The 25,087-nt window shown below is 38.6% G+C and overlaps 1 protein-coding gene across 1 annotated transcript in view; it reads left to right on the forward strand.

The window, feature by feature from the left end:
* The window catches only part of fstl5 (follistatin-like 5), a 260,880-nt gene that overhangs the window by 174,728 nt on the left and 61,065 nt on the right, over positions 1-25,087 (forward strand). The window contains exons 8-9 of the mRNA XM_084719758.1: positions 322-333; positions 5,632-5,752. Coding sequence (XP_084575884.1) covers positions 322-333; positions 5,632-5,752 — 133 coding nt within the window. The remainder of the gene's footprint in view (positions 1-321; positions 334-5,631; positions 5,753-25,087) is intronic.

The following is a 25,087-nucleotide window of genomic DNA, read 5'->3' on the forward strand; positions in this document are numbered from 1 at the left end:
GCTGCAGCCCTAGCTACTGGCAGGTGGATGTTAACATCAACAAGTGCAACCAATGATGCATGTCCATAAAATATAAATAATTAATATTAACCAACTAGTGTTTTTGGTCTCCACTAGCAAGAGCAGCCACATTTAATCAACTAGATGACTGATCACCCACATCCCTACTATATACATTTTACTTTGTAACATCATATGGTTCTTTTCTGACCACAACAACAGCAGCGCTCTGACCCGTCTGCTTTTAGAGCTATTTCTCATGCCTTAATGCTTCTATTGAACTAAACATCTGAATGTTTGACCTGTGTTTCTCCCCAACAGATCCCGTCCCAGGTAGGATGTTTTTCTGTTTGTTTGTTTGTTTGTTTATGTCTCAGCAGACTGACATTGTTTCACTTACTTTTTTTGTTCCATTCACAAAAAGCCCACAAAGCTAGTGAGCTGCCTACAACAAATGCATGATGTTGAAATAAAAAAAAAAAAGTACATGTCGAGGATGTTGAATATTTTTATTTTCTTGCAAATTAAGTCTACAGCAGCTGCATCATTGAGATGCAAACCAAATATTTTGGTCAAAGCAAAGGATAGAGCCTGTGCAACTGTATATTTTAGTTCTATATCAACAAATCCTGTGAAAAGATCAAAAACTAAAAAATATGTTTGTCTATATCTCAATGCTGTGACTTCCAGCATGTGCCTCAAGCACTTTTATTTGTATTAAGATATAAATCTTCAAAAACCTGTCACAGCTATATGCTTAATCATTTAAAAAGCCCAAATAACTTCCTAAACAGCTGGACAAAATAAGCAACAATAAACAACATTTTTAAAAAAAATATTTTTGACTGGAATGGACGTCTGTAACAGAGAGAAAGAAAAATAACACTACTTGTTCATAGGGTCAATACATGGTTATTTTTCTCTTTTCCTGGGATATGTTGACAAAAAACAATAAAGAATTTTATCAGACTTATCCTGTAAAGCTGGAGTAGGAAGTTGGTGCTATCGGACAAATGTTTTATAATAACCTTAAAGCATTATGTAATTTAAGTGGTCTCAGAGAAAACTAGATGTCTGCTCCTCCTTTTTCTGTGATGGGAGACTCCATATTTTAGAGTCTGAAAACAGCATTTTTTGACACTTTTGCAGGGACAATGATTGATAAATGGATCATCAAAACAGTTTTATTCTTTGTCACCACTTTCCCAGTCTGACAAATGAGTCACCAGATTTGCTTGCCCAACATGGCGTTGAACTTGCCCCGGCCAAGCGGGCAATCCTTACTGTTGAGCCTTGCGTGCAGATAGCTCTGGTTTTATGCAGGAATATCTCGGGATATCGACCTCAACCTCATTACAATGGAGATGAACAGATTTATTTTTGGTGATGCTGGCAGCACTTGAAAAAAATTATAAATTCAACAGCAGCGTCTCTCACCAACTGTCAGTACTGTGAGTAATCTAACACTGTCAGCAAGTTTCTGTTTCTGTTTCTTCGGTAAAAAAAAAAAAAAAAAGTTGTTCCAGTGGCAACTGTTGACAGTGAATCTGCAGTGTTTCTCAAAAAGAAAACACATGTTTCTGAATCTTTTGGTAAATGCTGTCAACACCACAAATCAAATTGCATTTAACTCAAAACATGGGCAAACTAAAAGTACGATATTTTGTGATTTATATCATTTGGATGGACCAGCCATTTAATGCAGAATGCTTCTCTCACTATTAATACAAGCTGAAGGGTATTTTAACTCAGCAATTTGTGTTCCTTTAGCAAAGTTTCATCAGGCCGGGCTGGAAACTTCTTCAAAGGCCATTTTCTGAAATGCCTCGTCACTACCAGAGGTTAGCTATCCAATGAGGTGGCTCTTTAGTGTCCTTTCAAAGGTGACCTGCCACTGACAGCTTTATTAATTATAGTTTCTTGAGGGCTATGGCCTATTTGTAAATCCACCTCTACCTGCCCTTGTCTCCCTTCCCTCTGAGTAGTCGTACGCTGGCCTGCTTTGTCTGCAGAGAGCTGGGTGCTGGGTGCTGCTGATAGCTGAGGTGAGGTGGAGGAATCATGTCGACAGGCTCCGCCGTGGCTCGTTCCACCCCTCTGAGTTTCATTTCTCCCCCCATTCATTTTTCATTTAAGAAGGTGACACAATATGCTCTCAGCCCAAGGGGCCAAAACGCACCATCGATTTCCCCTCATATTGTGAAGCTCTGATGCTTCACTCAGCCTGAGCTGTAACCGAGCTCGTAGGTTAGATCGGAGCAAACCAGGACCAACTGATAAACACACCGTATGCCTGTAAACACGACGGCTGACTCTCCCCGCTCATCTGTAGACATTTAAGTCAGAGCTGAATGCCAAGATGCAAACAGCCAGCAAAGATGTGATCACAATGTTAAAAGCTATTTAATGAGAAAAGGCACTTTTCTTGCTATGAACTCTTCTGAAAGATGACTGTTAATTAAGGCTGTTTTTTTGTTTTTAAGTAAAAGAACACTGTGTTCAGAAACGAGCAGCATGGGGGCAGGCTCGTAGACACTGTTAAGAGCTAAAGTTCACACCACTAAAAGATATCGGAATGATTTTTTAATGCATGGCAGCAATCAGGAATGAACACGTTTTGGCACATGGCCTTCATCAAATTAGCGGCCAATGAAGGAAACCCTAATGAAGGCTGAGTGCCAGAACACGTTCGTTTCTAAAAAAAAGCGCTGTGCATTGGAAAGTGGAGAAAACCTATTATTATAAGCACAGGCAGATCTTTTGTTTCAAAGTAGTCCCCGAAGATGTATAATATAATCACTTGATTTAGATAATGTGCTAAAATGACCATCATCATGTAATGTAATGTAGATTTGGGTCTTTACTCAAATTAAATAGCAAGCTTAAGCCTCAGAGATCATTTTTATTTCTAATATAGTTTTATTAGTTTAGAGAATAATGTGGAAAAGTGACATGAAATAAGTCTGATTAGTAATTGCTCTAAATTGAAAGGTCTTTGCTAAAAGTGAAGAATAAGACACATTAATGAAGTGTCTCAGTCCAATTTATGGTGAATTTTATGATTACTTTTCAGAGTAACACTCAAGTGATGTTGTACAATGACCACATGTACTGGAACAGCTATCATTACATTTACCCAACAACACATAATTCTGCAAATATATATGTCATTTTAATCAGTAAATTGCATTTGTGTGTGACCTTTAGTATCTCTTGTTGCTAACGTGTAAAATTAGCAACTGACACATGAAATTAACTACAATCTAATGTGTTTATAATATATAATGTAAAAGTGGGGAAAGGTGAAAAACGAGTCAGTCGACTGAGATTCCTCCAGTTGAGCAGTCAGGATAAAACAGATAGAAAATTATAAAAATGCACAGGGATAACATTTCAGTGAGGAATTATAAATAAGGGGAATAATAAATATATTTTCATATTAGCTGTTTCACTTAAATTAAATTCTTTGTGACAGTGTTGGTGGTTAACTAAAGAGAGAGGCTGAGACAAATAGCTGGTAGACTAGTTTCAGCTCTTGGTTTTTAGCTGCGCCATTGTACACAGAATTGCAAAAGCATGACAGGCTGTAATCTTAACAAACAGTCTCTAAATCGCCACAAATGATGAAGCTAACTGTGATGGAAGCAGAGAAGAGGAATAGAAAAAGCGCAGGGGACGCGCTGCAGCCACTTCACCAGAGCGCACTGCAGAGCACGCAGGGCGGGTGACACTCGCTTGGTTTCGTATGTTTTTGCCGCTCAAAGGATCAGATTGTTATTCTAAGTGTCTGACAACATTATGGAAAGGATCACAACAACGAGAGACCTTCTACAGAAAATAAAACTACCCAAAAGCATCCTAGATCGTATTTATACTGTTCCAACAATCACCAACTCTGGTTTGGTGGAAAAAAAAACTCATAATTTAAGGTGTAAAGCAGCGCAGACCATGCAGAGCAGGTGATGCTGGCCAGCAGCTGTAGCAGCCTGAAGAGAGCACCTCCACTGACGTTCTGATGAACTAAACCTGAAAACATTTTGACTTTCTCTGACTGTTAAAATCTATTGTCTTCACATCAGAGATGACGAAGAAAGGTATTAAAATGCAAGTTTTCATATTAAAACATGCTCATGCAGGCTGACGTAGGAGTTTCATGTGACATTGAACTAGAAAATAAATAAATAACAAACAATCAAATATTGGTATTAGAGGGACAAATCTGATTCAACTGAAAAAAACATCTTAGTCACGGACATCACTAGAAAAAAATATAGAAAAATGGCTAAAATGAAAAGAAAAGAAAGCCTAACTTCAGCAGAGGACCATAATGGCAAGCGCAGGTAATAAAACTGCATGGAAAATCGCTGCTTTCTTCTATTCTGAATTTCTGAATTACACATTTCTTCAAATAACAGATTCTTCATCATGGCCAACATTTCTCACAAGTTGTATGCTCCCCTCTCTCTCTGAATTGCAGCCATTTTAGATGCTGACTGGTGATTTTAAAAATCTTTTTTTTTTCTTAAGTTACGGGTAGGAGCAAAAGTTATGACTTTATCTTTTCACTCAAGTGCAAAATGTCACTTTTACAGCAGCAGTTTGGAAACCAAGGACAGGAAAAGATATATATATTTTATTGAAAACCATCAACACCATATCTTTTCCCGTAGTTCGTTCACTGTTCAAGAACATCATGCCACCTTAAGACTTGAATAGAAAAAAAAAGATTTCAGTGACTTGTCAAGTGACATTTTACTGCAGCGTGATTTTAACAAGATGGCAGACGTTCACTCTTTGCCAGATGGATTCATCACACCAGCACATCGTCAGCGGGCTCATTAGCTTTGGGGGCTTCTACCTGTGCTACAGCTGAGAAATTTATTTGTGCTTCTGTCTGCTTTCTTTCCTTGTCCAGCACCTTTTTCTTTTGTATCCACCGGCTTACTAATCACAACACAGCATGAATTAATCGTGTCTCAGTTGGTTCTACATAAATTAACATCATGGATAGGTTTTGGTTTAATTACATCTTTTGGTTTTGTGCGATGTGCTTTGTTTATTTTTGAAACATGCATGTTAACCAAAGGCTAACCCACTCACATTTTGGCCTTTTCAAGAAGACTGATATTTGAAATGTGCAGCAGATGTTGTTTTGATTGACTGTGTGTCTGCAGTGCCATTTTTCCTTGTTTTTGTTTTGAAAGCAGCTAACACTGTGTAATTTCTACACTAATCAATTATAGCCTCAGTCCCATTCCATCAGATCACTTTCCTCTCATTGGAAAAATGACATGTACCAGAAAACAATTTTTCTTAACTGAGATTTTGACAGTTATTTTCCTCAGTTGTTTTCTCTGGCACCCAAATAGCTTTAACTTTTGACGTAGATTGATGGACGTTGCTTAACATTGTGCCTTTTTGGACTATTGTATTTTTCATTTCCGATGCTATGAAACATGTTTATCTTCTCATCTGCACACTGCAGGCTTGTTGCATCCCCATTGACACCCTTCATTTCCAGCCTTAAATGCCTTCAGCCATCACCACTGCTGCACTGTTACAACAAGACCACCAGAACTTTCTCAAAGTTAATAAGAGTTTCTTTTCTCTTTCACTTTCTCTCTCTGGCAGGACTTCGGGGATGACGGCTCACTGTACATCACCAAGGTGACCACGACCCACATGGGCAACTATACCTGTCACGCCGATGGCTACGAGAAACTTTTCCAGACTCACACTCTTCAAGTGAATGGTAAGAGACCAACGGAAAGAGAGAAAACACTTTTTTGTTTTGATAATTTCATCATCTGCTGTACAGTACCAGCCACAGTGGAAGGTGCCTGCCCATTGTTTTCCATTCCTGAATATACTAAAAGGAGTTTTTATCTGGCTACAAAACAGTCTCAGTTTAATGCTGATGTCTCTATATGATCTACATCAGCAAATGACACCATCAGTGAGAAGACTGGCTATTTCTGTGTTCTTGTTTAGGTCCAATTCCCTGCTAAATCAGATGACGTTATTTATGGCAGACCAGAAAGGTCTGTGCTTGCAGTTACAGTGAATAGTACATTAGCCAGTTAAAAAGAAGCAGATTTTTCTGTATGAAAGTTCCTTGTAGTGGCTTTAACTACAACTATGAAAAGGTTATAGGCCACAGTATGGAAAGTTGCTGTCGGTTTCACCATAAAACATGCCCTAAAAATTCAATATGCAATGCATATGACAGTACATTGTCTCTGCACACACACTCGTAAAAAATACATCTCATAAAACAACAATACACACATCAACTCAGCATACACATTCATACAAATACAACTCACAACACAAAAGCCCACAGTATACACCAAAACACATTAATCTACAGGAGAAAAGTCAGGAGCACCACCCTGTATCCTAGTCTACCACATCTAGATTTCATCAATAACCTTGACAGAACTTGGGACAAAGGATTTCTTGCTGATATTTCTATTTGCCATCACCAATCTATAACATTGTCCTTAGAGTAAAAGTTCAAATTCACTGTACAGTGGATGAGAAGGGTCATTAATAATGATATCAGCTTTTCCTCTTAAGAGTTTGCCATATTTACTACTTAGCTGCTTATGTGGTCTGATGTCCAACTGAAATTAGCTTGAAATCAAATCACTTGTCCTGTGCTTTCCTTTGAGGTAAAACAAAAGAGACAAAAAGAAAGAAACTTATTTTATACATTTTTTTGTTTCATAATGGCACTTCCTAGTTTATACTGTTTGCACCATAGTAATACGTAAACCAGTATTTGTCTATGTCAGTGGAGACCTAATTGCAGTACAATCAATCAAATCTTGCATAAAGCAGTAATATTAGTGTTCTGTCATAGGCAGAGGAAACAGTCCCACTGAGCTGAAAGCAGCCTGCTTCATGACACAAGAGCCAGAGTTTTTTAAAAGATTATTTTGGGGCTTTTTTACCTTTATTAGATAGTGACAGCTGAAGAGCAGACAGGAAAGGGGGTACAGAGAGTGGATGACATGCAGAAAAGAGCCACAGGCGGGAGTCGAACCGGCGGCCGCCTCTGAGGACTGATAGCCTCAGTACATGGGGCGCACGCCCTACAAACTGAGCGACCCAGAGACACAGACTTTTAACAACAACCCACATTAGCTTTCCTGCTGAAGCCTCCTCCTTATCTAACTTAGAAACATGAACACACATCTTGTCCTGCACCATAGCCAGCCCAATGACAACCAGATGGCTAAATAGCTTCTCAGCTGCAGCACATTAAACAGCATGTAAATGTACCTGCAAATGTCACTTTGGTCAGACGCTGGTGTGGTCCTTACTTTTCAGCAACACTAACAACACACTGTCTGTCCAGTATTTGTAGGTTACAGCACAAGTGTTTATTTCAAGTATTTATTTCTGGGACACAAAAGTCAAAGAGGCCCTCCCCAGCGTCTCTGTGGATAGCTGTGGATGGCACTCTTTATCAAAGGAGACGGCATGATTTAATGACACAAAACAGTGCATGTTGTGCAATGCTGTTTCTGATGACTTTGAGCTACTACTACAAATGTTTGACAGATAGGTAGACACAACTCAGTTTGTATCACATCTTACTGCATGTGTACTTCCACTTAGTGGTGACAGTACAGTCACAATGGTGTCACACCACATGCAGTACTGCTAAAATAATTTGTTCTTAGGTCGAGGGGATTTAAATATCGCAGAGCGCTGTGGTTGTACCAGCCTGTGGGAGTTGCACAATAGCCAGGCAACATACTAACAAACAAAATGAGCACTTAAACAACATGAAACATGGCAAAACGTACAGCTTCCAAAAAAACATAAAAAACAAATATGAACAGCCGGTATTGATCCATCCATTATTTTCCCTGGTATTGTTTTGGCAAAAAGAAACATAGCAGTTGATTTCCATTTCCTGCAGCTGGCTCATCAGTAGAGCGGTATTTGCAACAGCACTATCCAATGGACTTGCAGATCATAGCTAAGCATTGTTGACCTTTGACCTCTGGATTGTACAGTCAACCAGTAGAATTACCAATAGATATAGAGATCAACAGCCTTGGTGCCCATTTTCTGTGAATAGTTTTATATTCCACTTAATTCTAATTGGCTTGAGATAGTCTTCAGTATGGTGAACATCTGAATTCTAAAACAGAGTCAGAATGGAGAGGGCAAAGGTCTAGTGGTTGGATTGAGATTGAGTTTGTGTGAATGAGGCTTTTTTCTCCCATAATGGTCCTAATGAGTTGAATATGAATAAGTTCCATGTCTTCATTACAATTGACAGACAGCTAGTTCATTATCATTCTTCTGAAAAAAAAAAAAAAAAAAACTCCTAGGTTAATTGCAATGATATACAGGTCTTCTTATACCGAGTATTGTGTTTACAGAAACAGAGTGAATCTCATGAGAGGGATTTTAGTCGTAATTGATACGGAAACTTCCAGGTGACCTTTTTACTGCAGACTGTGAATTTCACATTCTTAGTCTGGCTGAAGTCTCCGAGGGCCAGCTATCACCCTGCCATGACTACTGAGGATTTCTAAAACTCAATTAAGAAACAGCTGAAAGAGAGGGCAATTCAGAGAAACTGGATTCAGAATGCTGCCCATCACTCCAAGGCCACACGAGAATAACAAGACATACAGTATTTTACAATTTTATTCTGAAGCGATGATGAAATTTAGACTGGTGGTTCTTTTAGAAAAACTTTTGATTTCTCTGTGAAGCAAGCAGAGAACAGAGAGGTTGTTTTATTATTATAAGTTTGCATGGAGGATCATTCAGAAGTTTTGAGCTTTGAAACCAACTTTCTCTACTTACACACACAAAAAAATCATCCCTCATGGATTTTACACATGCATTTTGTGCCTCTTTGTATTGTCTGCCTCAAAGATGCTATCTTTTTACACTATTCTTGTTCATTTTGTTGTGATTATTGTTATCTACAATATGTTGTACAGCTCTTTTTTTTTTTTTGGTAGCTTTTTCTTTGTTGCGGTGACCCAACTTTACCCACACGAATCAATAAAGTTACATCTAATTTGTACTGTGGCTGCAAAGTTTGTCCACTCTTCCAGCCACTTTAGCAGAAAACAAATCATTGTTTGGGGCAAATTAATGGAAGTCTTAGTTGAATCGTCAAATACACAGACCACTTCTGCTGCTGGAAAAATGGACTCAGTTATCCACCCTGAGAAGCTGCATTCATTTTAAAAACATAATTTGAAGTCAAAGTATTTCTGATGGGTAAGATGTGACAGAATGGATCCTAATGCTGTATTTATTTGTGCCTGGCAGCAGCATCTTTCAAAAGGAAGCTTCAGCTCTTTGCAGTTATTAATGATACATAACACATACATTACTGATGCAGTATACATTCACAGTGCTTTGTAAATGTCATTTCATCACTGCCCTCTCACTGCTTTTCACAATAATCCCATTATACCCTTTTGAGAATTACCACTTCATCCTGGTGGATTGTTATGTGCCCTTGTGACCCTTGCAGTGGTGTTGTTAGGGTAAACGGCACCCTAAGGTCCCCGCCAGCTGAGCCTATAGCCACGAGGCCATGTTATGAAGTAATGTGACTGCCACCATGCAAGCCTGCATGGTTAGCTGTAGGTGGCAGGCAAAGGATGTGGTGTCCTGGCTACAAAACTGGCCATAAGGACCTGGAAAGTCATATTTCTAGTTGAATGGGGCCAGGGCTAGAGGTGGGGCTCTTACAAGTAGATATATCCAAGTAGATAAATAGTTTTTGAACTCACCTCGATGCACAGCGGTGGCTCTGGAACCAGAATTGATCGTGACCGGGCTGTCTCTTTCTCAAGAGTCACTCGGCTGTTGTGGGGATACTCACATGTTGAAGTTTTCCCTGGAGGGTGAGAGGGTTGTCCACATGTGACTGCATCTTACAGAGGACAGCTCCGAGGATTGCTGTGCCAGGGTGAGGTTGGGCTGATGGATGATGCCATAATCCGTCGCTATCTGTGAAAGTCTTCAGCCACTCAGGCCTCTGCTGTTGAAACAATGTGATTGGAAGTGTCTTAGAACTGGTGAATATTATTTGAAGCATAAAAAATGAATGTTTTTTTTTTTATTATAATTGCAGCATCCATCTGATTTGCTTAAGGAAAAACAGCATGGAGTACTGCTTAATTGGTAATTTCATATCCAACATACATACATATCAACAGGTATAAAAATGATATCAACAAAATAATTGTTTGTTGTGATGTGTTACTATGAAAATCATTATGTGCCACTTCGACAGACATCGCCCAACCCTACTAGGCACTGAAAAGGAGTTTACTGTAGACTGACTTGGTGTGTTAGGTCTAGAGACTGTGTGCCCAGGGCCCAAAGTTAAAGCTGGGGTAGGCAGTTTATTTTTGGTGTCAAAGGTTCCAGAATAACTTTTAAGCATGATGTAATTCAAGTGGTCTGAGAGAAAACTAGACTCCTGCTCTTCCTCTTCACTCTGTTTTTTACAGCTTTAGGAAATCTAGTCAGTGACGGGAGGCATTGGCCAGTGGAGGCTGACTTCATTCATTTTAGTCACCAAAATAGATTTTTACTTGCAATTGATGAGTCGCAGGTGCTAATTTTCGATCCTGTGTGTGCCACCTAGACCACCCGACAGTTAGAGGGGTTAGGCTAAATAATTAAATATATAACTGTTTTGATAACTAAATCATTTTTGGGGGCAATTTGTAAAGCAAAATGCTTAAGATTCTCTGGTTCCAGCTCCTCAGATGTGTCAATGTGCTGTTTTTCTTTGTCATATATGATGGTAAATTGAACATCTTAAGGTTTAAGACTGCACAACAAGCAAACTGAGGCCATCACCATGGCTACTGAGAAACTCTGAATGGCCTTTTTCACTATTTTTAAACATTTCATACACTAAACAATTAATCAGTTAATCAAGAAAAAAAATCTGCGGATTGATTGACAGTGAAAATAAACTCTAGGAGAAACAGCCTGCCTGATACCTGAGTATTGTGGGTTTGTTTTGTTGTTGTTCTGTTCTCTGCAGGCTCTTTATAATGACTGACATGGTGTGCATAAAGTAGCTCACACGTGTACGCGGTACAGAACACCTCATGCCAGTGTTCAATGATAGACATGGAGGCCATAATCTGACCTGCAGCCATATGTGTTATAGAATCTTTTGAAAAGAGACGAGCTTTCAAGTGTTCACTGCTTGGAACGTTGAACCGCGGCTGTTCCTGCTGCCATGTGATCAAAAACATACTGTACATACATTAGATATCAGTTCCCAAAGAAATCTGTTCTTTTTAGATAAATCGCTACATTTAGTATACGCAGTTAGATATGCCTGTTTTTTTTTCAAATGCAACATATATTTCTTGATAATAATGGCAGTTGCTTTTTGATTCTTAAAAGAGACAGTTCACCCCAAAATAAAAAATACATATTTTTCCTCAGGCCTGCAGTACTGTTTATCCATCTATACTGTTCGGTGTGAGTTGCCTAGTTTTTGAGATGTTCGCCTTTCTGCCTTCTCTCCAATATAATGGAACTAGATGGCACTAGTCCCATATTGCTGAAAGCCCCATTTGAACTCAGCAACAGTGTCTCTTTCCAGAAATGATGATAACCCACAGACCTTATTGTGAACTATTTTTGTTCTGCCGTAGAATCTAATGGATCCATTGTCCTTCTAAGAACAAGAAAATAGTTCCTACAAGAAACTGTTCACAATAAGGTCTGTGGATTATCTTGAGTAATCGTCTCATGATTTCTGAAAAGAGACACTGGTTTTGAATTTTTCAAATGTACTTTTTGGGCGCTTTGAGCAACACGATTCAAGTGCCATTTTGTCCTATTATATTGGACAGAAGGCAGATATCACTATGGCCAAAACTCTGCCACTCACATCAGAAAATTCTAGACTCTAGATTTTGGGGTGAGCTATCCCTTTAAATAAAAAATGGCCCTGCCCAGCCCAATACGAATGACTGCAATTTAAATGTAAAATCAGATATGCCATAGTAAGCATATGACATATTTTAAAATCTTTCCCTACCTGACTTTTTTGCATCACTATTCACACTAGAAAAAGTATCAACAATACCAAAACAGCTGGTTATTTATTATATAAACACTAAATTCTGACAGGATCTCTCTTAGAAATAATTAATATTTCATATCATGGTGTAGAATGCAAAGTTATTTTTTTTTATTGCTCTCCAGTCTTTTGCTCTCAGTCTTTTAAGAAGCATATCCTCTGTGGACTAAATTGCCTGAATTTTAATTTTACTACTCTGACTCCTCGCAGTAAATAATAAATCATATAAAAACTCACACACAAAAAAAGAAGAAAACCTGTACACACAGAGGATGACACCTCTTTCGAGGTAGAAAAGAAAGAGCATGCAAACACAGCATAGTGGCATTCCCTGGAGATCTGTTATGCTTCTTAATTTCTGTCCCAGATCTCTTTTAGAACAACTCCAATATTATTTTTTTTTCTTTTACTTTTGTTTTACCCTTGAAAAGTACTTCTCCACCAGCTATGTGATGTACATGTAATGCATTGGATTCAGGCTCTGGACAAAACTGTTGTCTGAGCTGGACTGTTCCCACATCTCCCCTGGAGGCATGAGGCTCAGGTGAGAGAGTAATCACAATTGAAAGTGGGGGCTTTCATCCTGGTGTGTGTGTGTCTGTGAACATCAGTTTGTGTGTACAGTTTGTCATGGCGGTGCATGCGTGAATGTTTTTTAAACAGGTCACAGAATCACGTGCGATATTTTGAGCGTGCCCCGTTCATGGGTATCTGGTCAGTTCTCAAAACTCCAAAGGTTGTGACCGCCGTGTTTTTTAGCAGCAGCCATGACTTCAATTTGATTGAAGAGTTGTAACAAGTCTGTCAGGCTTAGTTGGAAATCTCCCAGTAGTGTGATGGCGAAGTGGTCTCCTGCCATGATGTTTGTGTGTTCTTTGCTCTTGTGTGTATGTGTGTGTGTATGTCTGCGCGCCTGCTCATCTTCTAGAGCGCCATGGCCGACGGGAGCCTTGCTGAGTGATTGACGACTGGCTGGGGAGCTTTATGATGGAGCTGTCAGCCCTGCTGTGTCGCATTCTCTTGGCAGTGGCTCTCCTGACACTCTCAGAAACACATCAGAATGCAACTTCTCTCTCATCTTGTCTGAATTGAGTTTTGAGTGGAAAAATCCCACCGACGGGCACGCTCCTTTCATTTTCATGACTGTCCAGGCAAAAGAAATGGAGATTTGCGAGCAGGAATAGAGTTTACACATGCACATTGGTGGCATGTGTAAGGGAAGGTATTTTTAAAAGGCTGAAAAAACATATTTCCTGCTTGGGAGGAAGAGCAGACTTCTCATCGTTCTGTAGCTAATACGGCTTTTATGGAGAAGATGCACATTTACTGTGAAAGAAGGAAGATCATTTATTGATGTCTTCCAGCAAAATACTGGATACTACCTAAGCTCTTTAAAAAGCTTTGAATAATTTCCTCAATTTGTTATCATATAATGTCATTAAAGGAGAAATTTGTAAGATATTTACTGTAATAAATCATAAAATTACCACGATTTTTCATCAGAGATCAAGGAAAGTTGTTAAGTTGAAATACTCGCTTCACTGACAACAGAGCTACAGCCACAGTGTCCTTTGAAATTTCTATTTCAGGCTGGAATAATTTTATTTTTGGGCACCTGTTTCAAATTAATTAGAGTTCAAATTAATGCTGAATGAGTAAGTGTCTGTTTCAGAATCGTAAGAAATCATTAATAATCCTGTAGACGGTGTAGATGTTTGTAACGGTTAAACTGAGCAATATGTTCATGGAGTGGTAGCCACTTAACTTGAAGTCCAGAGTGTGTACTTTCAGAGCAGTGGACTTTTGATTTTAGGCTTAACTTTACATAACAGAACTGTCAGTTATCAACAGCTGATCATCTTACAGTGGAGGACTCGTCATCACTGCTTATTGTCAGTTTATGATTTTGCAAGCGTCTTGTACTCCTGCAGTGTTCCTGCAGCTAGCCTGAGCCTCCCCAAGTCCGGGAGAAGAGGGCAACAATTCGCTTCAACCAAAGATCATATATTAAATAGGATTTCAACCCATTTAATAAATGGTCCATGGCTCCAACTGCTTATTTGGTCTGCAGTACTCTTTTTTTTGCAAGTGCTACATATTGCTCCTTAATATCTAAAAACAGAGTCAGAGTCAGAGTCAGAGGCATATTTTCAGTTTCAAGCCTTCAGTTTTACTTTTAAATCATCATTAGCAGCATGTAGAGGTGTCAGGAAACAACAGCTAATAAACACCTGGTGCTACAGGTGCTTACTGATGATGTCACAGACCTGAACTGTAAGATTGAACACCAGCACCCATCAACACCTAATGCTCTCAGTGTTGTGTACATAACTTCAGCTCATAAAGCCCTAAATAACGAGGCCCCACCCTACCTGTCTGAACTCCTTCATCGACACACTCCCACCTGCACACTGCCAATCTGGTGTTTTCCACAACCCCAAATATATTCACATTACTGTCATAAAGGACTAAAGACACCAGAAAATATTCACAATTAAGAAGCTGAAATCAGAGAATCTTGGCGTTTTTAATCGATTAGCAAAATAGTGGGTGATTAATTCAATAATTGATTCATAATTGATTAATATGTGCAGCTCTCTGTATATGGAAAATACCTCTACAAAATTCTAATTTGATGGTGGCCTGGTAGTTCAGTTGGTAGATCATTTGCCTTTTGTTCAGAGGCTATGAGTCCTCTGCAGCAGCTATGGGTTTGCGTCCCTCTACTATATGTCATTTCCCAACTCTATCTCCTTTTCCTGCCATATCTTCAGCTGCCCTATTGCATATTATAGTTATCCTATACAGACATAAAAAGCCCAATGTGTGTGTGTACATATATATATATATATATATATATATATATATATATATATATACATATACATCTGTGTGTGTGTGTATATATATTTAGAGTGACTTAGCTTTGGGCATAAAAAAAAAATAGCACCGGGGCAATTCAATTATTTGAATACATATCATGGAATTTATACATCTATTGATCAAACAGCTGTAAATAACCAACCAGTGCCTAAAATAATAATAAAAACTGACTGTGGACAAACACCCACAGTGATTAAATTTTTTTATTCAAATATCCTCCATGGCAGACCAGAGTAAGAATGATGTTACTGAAACAAAGTTATTCATACTGAAATTATTATGTAGAATGGAAAAAAACAAACTTAAAATTGGGACAACGGTTGTCAAGTCTGGGACAGTTGAAAGTATAATTCTTGACAGTTGCTGGGCATATACATGAATTTGTCCAATCAAATGTGATTTGGGGCAACTAGCTAATCGTGACCATCATATAAAACCAGGTTGGAGCTAGCAGAGCAATCTGATAGTAGGATACTTGTGGTTTTAAAGTAAAAACTTTACATATCCAAAAGAATATGCTTGTTGTCTGATTTATCTCTTCCAGATCTCACAATATGGGTTAGGAAGATGTCTTCTATCATGTATCAAATTTCAACATCTCACTGCTGATATTATGAAAACAGTTTAGGCTTTTGACATTATCAGCCTAATTGATGCAGCTGAGCAATCAGCTTGCACACAAGGTACAAGGTAGATTAATTTATAATTATACAACACGGGGTTGTGTAATGAGATTTACTTGTAGTTCTCTTTTTGCTGCTCACATTTTTGTCACATGCAAAAATGATATACACCAGGTTTGTTGAATGAATAATAAGTCATAGAAATCAAAACAGAGTATTTTTCATGTTGGAGTGCTGAGGACAAATGAAGCAGTCTCAGAGCCTGAGGGAAGAAGCTGCTCTCTAGTCTTGTGGTACAAGAGCAGATACTTTTGTATCTCTTGCCAGATGGCAGCAGGGTGACCAGGCTGTAGCTGGGATGGGTGTCTTTATATCACTGATACTCAGTAAATAGGTACCAGTGATGTTCTGGGCGGTTTTGATCGCCCGCTGCCAACTCTGCCTGTCCTGGGCCGTGAACATCCCTTGCCAGTTTGTTTCCAAGTAAGTTAACAAGAATTTGGCATTTGGCATGGCCTTCTTAAGCTGCTTCAGAAAAAGCACTTAGTATTTATTAGCTGTTGTTTTGTTGCTGTCTATAAATCCGTGATTTGGAGGTTTTTTTTTCTAAATCTGACGGAGGGAGTGCTCTTTTTTGAGTTGAGACAATTCTCCTATTTCTCATGTCAAACTGCTTAGAAAAGCACTGAATCGTGTGAAAAATGCATCGCCACAAAGCTGAAAACACGGCTGTTTTTCTTAGCTCCTGAAAAGTTGACATTTTGCAGATAAGTATTTTTCACTAGACAGTGACTAGACCTGCTCCTGGGGATGATTTTAAAAGTAAAACCAAAGCGTAAAACTTCAACTATACCTCTTTTGTATCCACTTGTCTGTCTTTTAAATATCAGTGGCTCTCCTGGTTTCATATCTCACTATCAATCCTGCATACACTCTACTCTCATAAAGTCACAATGCATTGTATTTGATCAATAATTAGAGTAATTTTAGTTTAATAGTTCCATCCATTAATGTAGCTCACTTAAAAAAAAAAAACACCTGCTGAGTGTAGTTAATTGTCATCAGTAGCAAATCATGTTTATCCTAAGCTGACAACAATTATCCCTATTCTCCCGATAATATCAGCTGAATTTGTTTTGATCTTAATTACATACATTAAGTATAATTTTCAGTTGTTTATAATGCAACACTGGGACATGTGCAGTCATTAAAAGCCTTCTAAACTTTTCTCAGTTTTCCAACTAAATAGATTTCCACAATTGGCTCACTACATTCTCATTCTTTCATTTTACCTCAGGGGGGTAATTTACAACACTTTATTAACTTCTATCAGTGACTATTTGGAACTGCAATAGCATTAATAGATGTCTACAGCAGCGCCGGATGAACTTTACCTCCCACATTCACAGTCACGGGGGGAATTCACTGACATGAGGTTTTTCTCAAATAATGGGCCTTTAACTAAGGAATGACCTTTATTGAGCTCTATGGGCAGCCAGTGGGGATTGCAGCAACATTGATAGAACTTGGCTTCTCCTGCACACGTCTCTGACAGCCTCCCTCCCCAGCCTGTACCCCGGAGTAACAGTGGTGGCCAGTAACTGATGGACAGCAGTCACATTTTCACAGCAGAGATAAGTAAGTTAGATATTGAGAGTGGATACGTGACAGAAAAATCTATAAGAGCTAATACAATGCAAACTGTGGTGCCACAGCTTTTTAAATTAAATTTGCAGCTTTAGACTGAGCTGTGGTGTGATGAGCTCCATTGTTAAACAGTAGTCATGAAAGGTAGAAATTCAGCACTTACTGAAGATTTACTCATTGATATTTGTCAATAATGATGTTTTTCTCCCACCAAAGGTAATTGGGTATTAGTGTTCTCACATTATGCTGTCCCTTTAATAATAATAAAAAAAAAGTCTTTTCTAAATCTTTCTAAACTGCACTCTATTTACTCAATATATCTCGTTTTCATACATTTTAGAAATTGACAGAACAATCACCAGAATATATAAAGTTTCCAAGGAATAAACTTTAAATCTCAACTTTTAAAGGTCCAGTGTGTAAGATTTAGGGGGATCTATTGCCAGAATGTGGCAGAAATGCAATAGAATATTTTAAGTATGCTTTGATTAGTCTGCAATCACTTAAAAATGAGAATTGTTGTGTTTTTGTGACCTTAGGATGAGCCATTAATATCTACAGAGGGAACGGGTTCTCTTTCATGAAGTCCATCATGGTATTCACCCCATCACTGCCATATTAACAGTGTGTTTTTGTGAGTTTTGTGGCCACTGTACACACTTGGAAGAGGAGAGTGAGACAAGGTGTTAGCAATCAAGAGTCTCACTGCTAGATGCCACTAAATCCTACACACATCTGCCTCCATTATGCCAATAACCATGGCAACCAGCAGAACAGATCTATATGAATCACTGAACAAGTCTGAAAATTGGTTTGGAACCACATTAACTGTAGTCTTCTGTGTGTACAGTCCCAAATAATGCAAAATATCTCTTCACATGTAACATAATTTATAGCATAATCATAATCAAATATAACACAATCCTTTGAAAACTCCATTCAGGCAGTCCTTAAACAATGCTTCTATGTTTACCAGTGTACTTAGTTATGTATTTATGCCGTGCTGAACTGGGGTGAATACCTGTGTAGAAACCTCACTTGGATGTTTGAGGAAACTAGGCTGGGTTATTACAGTTCTGGCAGACTGTGGGGCCCCTCCCATCACAGATGTTTGGTTGAATTAGGTCCATGAAACCTACAGAGGACACAACTTCTGCGCTGCCTCGCACAACCTCTGCGTACACCCATTCTCAACACTGATCCAACCTGCTCTTACCTGCTCTGTAATTACAGCCCTGCACACTGCCCCTACACTTTTACTGTAACCTGTCTTACTCCTGTAGTGGTGTTACAGCTGTGATTGGATCATAGTACCAACCAGTTCCATCTTCTCAAATCACACACCCAATTTACTCAGAAACGTGTGTGAGATGAGATGTGAGCTCGACATCAGGCTATCAATTCTGTATCAGTCTCAATAGCATGAGAAGATATTTCTATATACTCTGTTGGCTCCAAAGAAAAGACCATCCTGATCATAAGATCACTGCCCTGAAGGTTATAAAATGAATGTGGGAAGATATGTCATATTGGGCATTTTTGAAACTTTTAAATCTCACACACACACACACTCACATACATACATACACACACACACTGACATAAGTTAATACCATATCAGACTGACTGTGATATTACATGATTAATTTTTAAATTTAATATATTTTTAATTTAATAAAGGACTGCTACTCACTGCTTCTTTGTTTTGCAATTTACAGTACTAGTTAAAAGTTTTGACACATCTTTCTTCCTTTATTATTATTATTGTTTTTCTACATTGTAGATTAATGCTGGAGACATCAAAACTATGAAATATTGAATTATATAGATTTATGTAGTGAGCATATATGTGAAAACAAGGCGAAATGATTTTGCTTTTTAATAAAATATGAACAACTCTTGCACACTGTCTTCTGCGCTTACAATCAAAGATTTAATACCATCATTGTTATTAGATCTTTGACTGAACATGTCTAGGTCATGGCTGGCTAGTTTTATTTTATTAAAGAAAGTAAGCAGGGGCGCCTTAAATTAAAAGGAAAAACACATTTTTACATCAACAAATGCTGTGCACATCAGACCTTGGAAGAATTCTATAATGTTGCTGCAGTTCATTGAGATTCCTCAGTGGAGAAATCTCCTCCTCGATCCAAACAAACAGCTCTAGCTCAAAAACAGAAAGAAACAAGTTGCTTTCATTTGAAAAAAATCTGCTTTAGTTTGATACCAAATATGTTGCATGTGTAGCTTTTTAGACCAACTTTGATTCAGTATATTTCTAAAAACACCAGACAAAACAACATATAGCACTCAAACTGCTGTAAATAGCTGTGATGACATTCATCTCAGTCTGCCTAAAGGTAAGGTAAGGTAACTTCAGGTCAGTTTTACAACATTTCTCTCCGTTTGCTTTCTGGGTCAACATTCAGAGTCTGACAACAACAGGGCAACAGGGCTTTCAAAGTAAAAGAGAAATAGCCCACACAGCTATGTTATGAGAACAAACATCAGTAATGTGGCAGTAGGTATTGTGTTTGGCAACTTATGTGAGAAAAATCGCAGAGAGCCGGGGAGTTGCTGCTGTTTATAGACAGTGGAGAAAAATCACATTTACAATGAATAATTCTTGGTCTTGTTATTAATGACAAATTCAAGTATCTATAACACAAAGCTCAGGACTTTTTTCCCCCATGTTTTAATGCACTGAGAATGATTTTAAAATAATCTCCTATGCACTATAGGAAAATACAGAACAGGTGCTATGGCATCTAGAGGGTTAACATCGCTATAAATATGATATCATGGTCATTTTTATTGTGGTATTATTGTACCTTGAGTTTTTCTATTATAACATCATGAATAAATTAATATGATTTAAATGATTTAAATGACAGTTATCTAAGGTCAGATAAACTTTATTGATCCCACAACAGGGAAATGCACACATTAGAGCAGCTCGGAAACTACAGGTAGATAAAGGAGTTGGTAATAAATAGAATAAAGTCTACAAAGTACATACACTATATACACCTTTCACTTGTATATGTTATTACACATGACATCTAAAAGTAATGCAATTTTACCGTCTCAGAGAGAATCAATCTCTCCTGTTATATTAGTGCATTTAAAGTACTGAAAAGCCCTGTGGGAGCAGCTGTTGGAGAATTTTTCTGTTTTCACTCACACTATTCACCATTATTGCTTGAGAAAAAAAAAAACATTGAATGTGTGAAGATGTGTCAAGTCCTTAAAGTCCTTGGATGTAAGATGACTTTCTCTCACTGTGGTTTTTGACGAACCGTCACGTTGGATTCAGAAGAATAGGGCACGCATCACCGAGCACACAGCAGAGAGAATACTGTATGCAAGTGCTGAAGCTTTTTTTTTTTTTCACAAGCGAGGTGACAAGTGAGGTGACAAACTAACTTGGATTTCACTATTACTGACCACTGTGGCTGCTGTACTGTTTTTTTTTTCCTTCTTTCTGAATAAAAAGACCGATGGATATATTTTGATTTAATTCCGACACACTAATTAACGCAGCTTTGTGGGATTGCCTGAGAGGTTTTATTAATGAGGTGCTCCGGGGAACCTGGTCGATCCGTGCTCACACTATACGGCTGTTGATTAATAGGTTGCTGTGGCTTTGGACTTGGAACAAAGGTACATGCCATGTGTGCCATGACCTCAAACTCTCATGCGCGTGCACACACACACACACACACACACACCCCTACACATCCTGGCATTCGGTCTCAAAGAGATCACAAAGTAGATAAATCTGTTAACCAAGCCTAAAGGTTTCATATTTAATTCTCAATATGTTCAATATTTATCTATTTGATGCCCCTTGCTGTTTATTAAGCAGTAAGAATTTAATCTGATCACATATATATAAACTTAAATAATTCTGATAATATTCCATACATTTACATTACTAAGATGAATTCAGTTTAGTCAAAACTGAGTATATTTTGCTTTTTCTAACTTAAGCCTATGGGAAGTGCCTTTATCTATCAAGTACATTTATCACATATTTGGGATGTAAAGTTTACATGGAGCGTACAGGGACCTGGTTGTTCAGTTCCCCTTTATACAAGATTCAGATTTTTCAGGTCTCTGATTGTCTGTCAGTGCAGGTTAAGGTTCATTTATACTCTGTGAGATAGAGCCTTCTGTCCGTCCTCTGCGTTCATTTCATCCATATTTCTGAAAGGTTTACGGATACAGACGAGACAGAGCAGTACAACCCCCGGTAGTCATGGGTGCTGTGTTGCAGTGGGACCAATAACACGAGACACAATCACAGAGCAAAGAACAGACGAAGAAATCCCAAAGTATTGGAAACAACATTTGTCGTCAGAATTCTCCGTCCACATGTTGCGATGTCTGCTTGTGCTTCTTTCTCAAGAGGGACATTATTACAACATCCTCCAGTGTCACCATGTTTGTTGTCGTCAAAAACTGGACTCCTTTTCTACCTCGGGGTAATTTTTTACTCTGAGTGGCACCCTCTAGTGGATGTATTGTTATTATCTCTTAAAATGTATGTATCTATTTTTGTACTTAAAGAAAGCATAAAAGAGCCTCGAGTCTTTAACTAGGGTGATTTTCAAACCACCAAAGGGTTTGGTACATCCATGTGTGCACACATGTATGCAGTTATGCACCCATCAGGATGGGGGACAGTTGTTTTAGCACTAGTGTATTTACTGCACACACGTTTCAACACCATGGACACCATCAACACAGTATTTTTGTTGTCATGTACTTCATGAAGAATGGAGTGAGCTTCCTGGAGCTTTTCAGAAAATCTGACTTTCTCTTCGGCATGACAGTTAACTTTAAGGAAGAGTGCAAGTGTCATCTGATCACGTGAAGGCTACCTGTAGTTTGCAGACCATGCTGAGACAGTTGTGTTTTTGACATTTGAGAGAGAGAGAAAAATATAAAGGAGTTACTGCAGGTAGTTTCACAAAGATTCCATGTCCTGTTTGTTATTTTCTTGTTAAACCTGTCTCGTTAGGTGAACCCACGATGCTCGATTACAACGGTGGCTGCAGACTGGTGTAAGCATTAGTGCTTGACCTCATGTGGATAATGTCAGGGCAAGCTGGACCCAAATCTAAGCAGCATGTCTTGTGTGGCAAAACTCAGTGACTAATTTTGCACTTTGGGCCTGCTGATTGACAAATCAGTGTTGAATTCAGACATGTGGTGTGTTTATATTTTTATATTTGGTTAGGTGATGATGAGTGGGACAGAACATGATGAATGTCTATGTAAGTGCTGAAAACAAGTATATTATTATATTACAAGTATATTATCATTATTAAATTACAGGTATATTAATTAAAAACCAAGGTAACTTGTTAGTGTTAGTTAAAAACTAGGATGTTTTATTGTTGTACAGATATTTGTAGGGACTGTGGATAACTAACTTGAAACTGGGACAGTCCTGGACAAACTGGGACATCTGGTCCCTGTATCTTCATCTCCTTCACATTTAACAAGTCTTGTCATTTCTGTAGTGACTAAGTTACCTCAACGGTCAAGAAAGAACTTCATATGGTTTCTGACTGCCAGGATTCAGCTGCAGTTTAACACTCTGCTGGTTTTAACTTCTTCATCTTCAGTAAGTGGAAGAAAAGTAAGACAATGAAAGTTGTTTTCTCTGGGGCCGCAACTAATCTGCAGATTATTAATTGTTTTGCCTGTAAAATATCCACATTAATCTCTTCAAATTGTTTGATTTGGTGAATCAACAATCCAAAATCCAAAAGTATTCACTTTAATATAGAGGAGATCTTCACAGTTAAGAAGCTTGAACCAGCAAATGTTTTTTTTTTTGCATTTTTGCTAGAAAAGTGACTCAGATAATTAACAAATTATCAAAACAGTTGCCAGTTAATTTCCTAGGGATCGACTTAGCAACTCTACTAATTCTTTCTGTTCTAATCCGCTTTATTACCAGAATCAGACTTTCAATTTAATTTCATTGTGTTGATCATAATTTCAGAATCTGTAATCAGAGTTTCTGTTTTACTGACTACACTACTACGTGACTTGAGGAGTTGAATTGAGGATGTGCCTGTAAACACTTCAAAATAATATTGGGACATTGTTTAAAACATAAATAAAAACAGAATGCAATGATTTGTAAAAGCTTTGCAAACTATATTAGCCTATACCTATAATATATTAATCTATAAAGACAACGATTAACTTAGTAACTTAGTTCCCCAGGTACACATGCTCACACACCCGGCCATCCACATAAAAATGTGAAATGTAAAAGAAAATGTGATTCATGAAACCAGGCCGCCATCTTCTATTGTTCTGTGGTCCAGTTCTGATGCTCATGTGTCCATTGTTGGTGCTTTCAGTGGTGCACAGGGGTCAACATGGACACCCTGACTGATCTGCAGCTATGCAGCCCCAGACACAACAAACTGTGATGCACTGTGTATTCTGACACCTTTCTATCAGAACCAGCATCAACTCCTTCAGCAATTTGAACAACAGTAGCTCGTCTGTTGGATCGGACCACACGGGCCAGCCTTCGCTCCCCATGTGCATCAATGATCCTTGGCCGTCCATGACCCTGTCACCAGTTCACCAATGTTCCTTCCTTGGACCATTTTTGACAGATACTGACCACTGCAGACCAGGAACACCCCACAAGAGCTGCAGTTTTGGAGATGCTCTGACCCAGTCATCTAGCTTCTAACACACAAACTTTGAAGACAAAATGTTCACTTGCTGCTTAATATATCCCACTCACTAACAGGTGACACAATGAAGAGATAATCAGTGTTATTCACTTCACCTGTCAGTGGTCAGAATGCTTTTACTTTGCTTGGTAGAGTCTTAACTTGGATTTGTAGATTTAAAGTATACCTTTAGAAACACTTAAATCAGTGCACTTATTGTATGAAGACTGATGTAAAGATGCAGATAGAGATGCAAACAAAATTAATCGCAGAGCAGCTTCAACAAACACGGCTGTCACATCGTGATTTACAGTAAACACACAGATTATAAAGCCAGAGACAGAACATGAGCTTCACACAGACACAAAGCCTGAGCCGGAGCTTTCATATGCTTGTATGGGGATGTGTGAGGATATTAAGAGTGAGTAATAATCTTCACTCAAATGATTGCACAAAATAATTTGTCTCCACGGGTTCTATTCAGTCAACCTTTTGATACCGGGACATCGGCGTAACCGGAGTGTCTCTGTGACTGTAATTGGTGAAGTAACCTGGGTGCTGTAAGAGCCCTCAGTGGCCCCCTGAGGAAGGCGTGTTGGCATTCAGATTGACGTGAGCTCCAAAGCCTGGGAGTGCCGTGGTCACCAGATGGCCATGGCAACAATCTTCAGTCCTTTCACTCACCTGGCTGGATAAAGACTTCCTCTAACCCAGTGCCCACAGGAAACGGTCTCCACAGCACGTCTGCCTTCTTTGCGTCTGCCAAGACTCTCGCTTCCATCCTCCGCTCGTGTCTCTGAAGTCTGTTTCAGAAAAGAGAGGGAAAAAAAAAGAGGACACTGATTTGGGCCACAGAGGCTTTGAGGGATTGCTCAAAACAAGATGGCACGATAGAGAAATTTGATGTCCCTACTTAAACTGCTGCCAGGTTGTCATCCTTATATGTGACAGGCTGTTGTGGAATGAGTCATGCAGCTTTTTTATGGTCGCTCTGTAAACAGTTCACTGCCACTGTCCAAGTTTCAGTCACCATGTCTCTAGGAGAGTCTGCTCAGATATAGCCTACTACTATCCCTTTGAAAGCTTTTATCATTGTTATGCTATTCAGAGAA

Source organism: Lutjanus erythropterus, chromosome 5 (assembly GCF_056507025.1).
Source record: "Lutjanus erythropterus isolate fLutEry1 chromosome 5, fLutEry1.hap2, whole genome shotgun sequence".
Lineage (NCBI taxonomy): Eukaryota > Metazoa > Chordata > Actinopteri > Lutjaniformes > Lutjanidae > Lutjanus > Lutjanus erythropterus.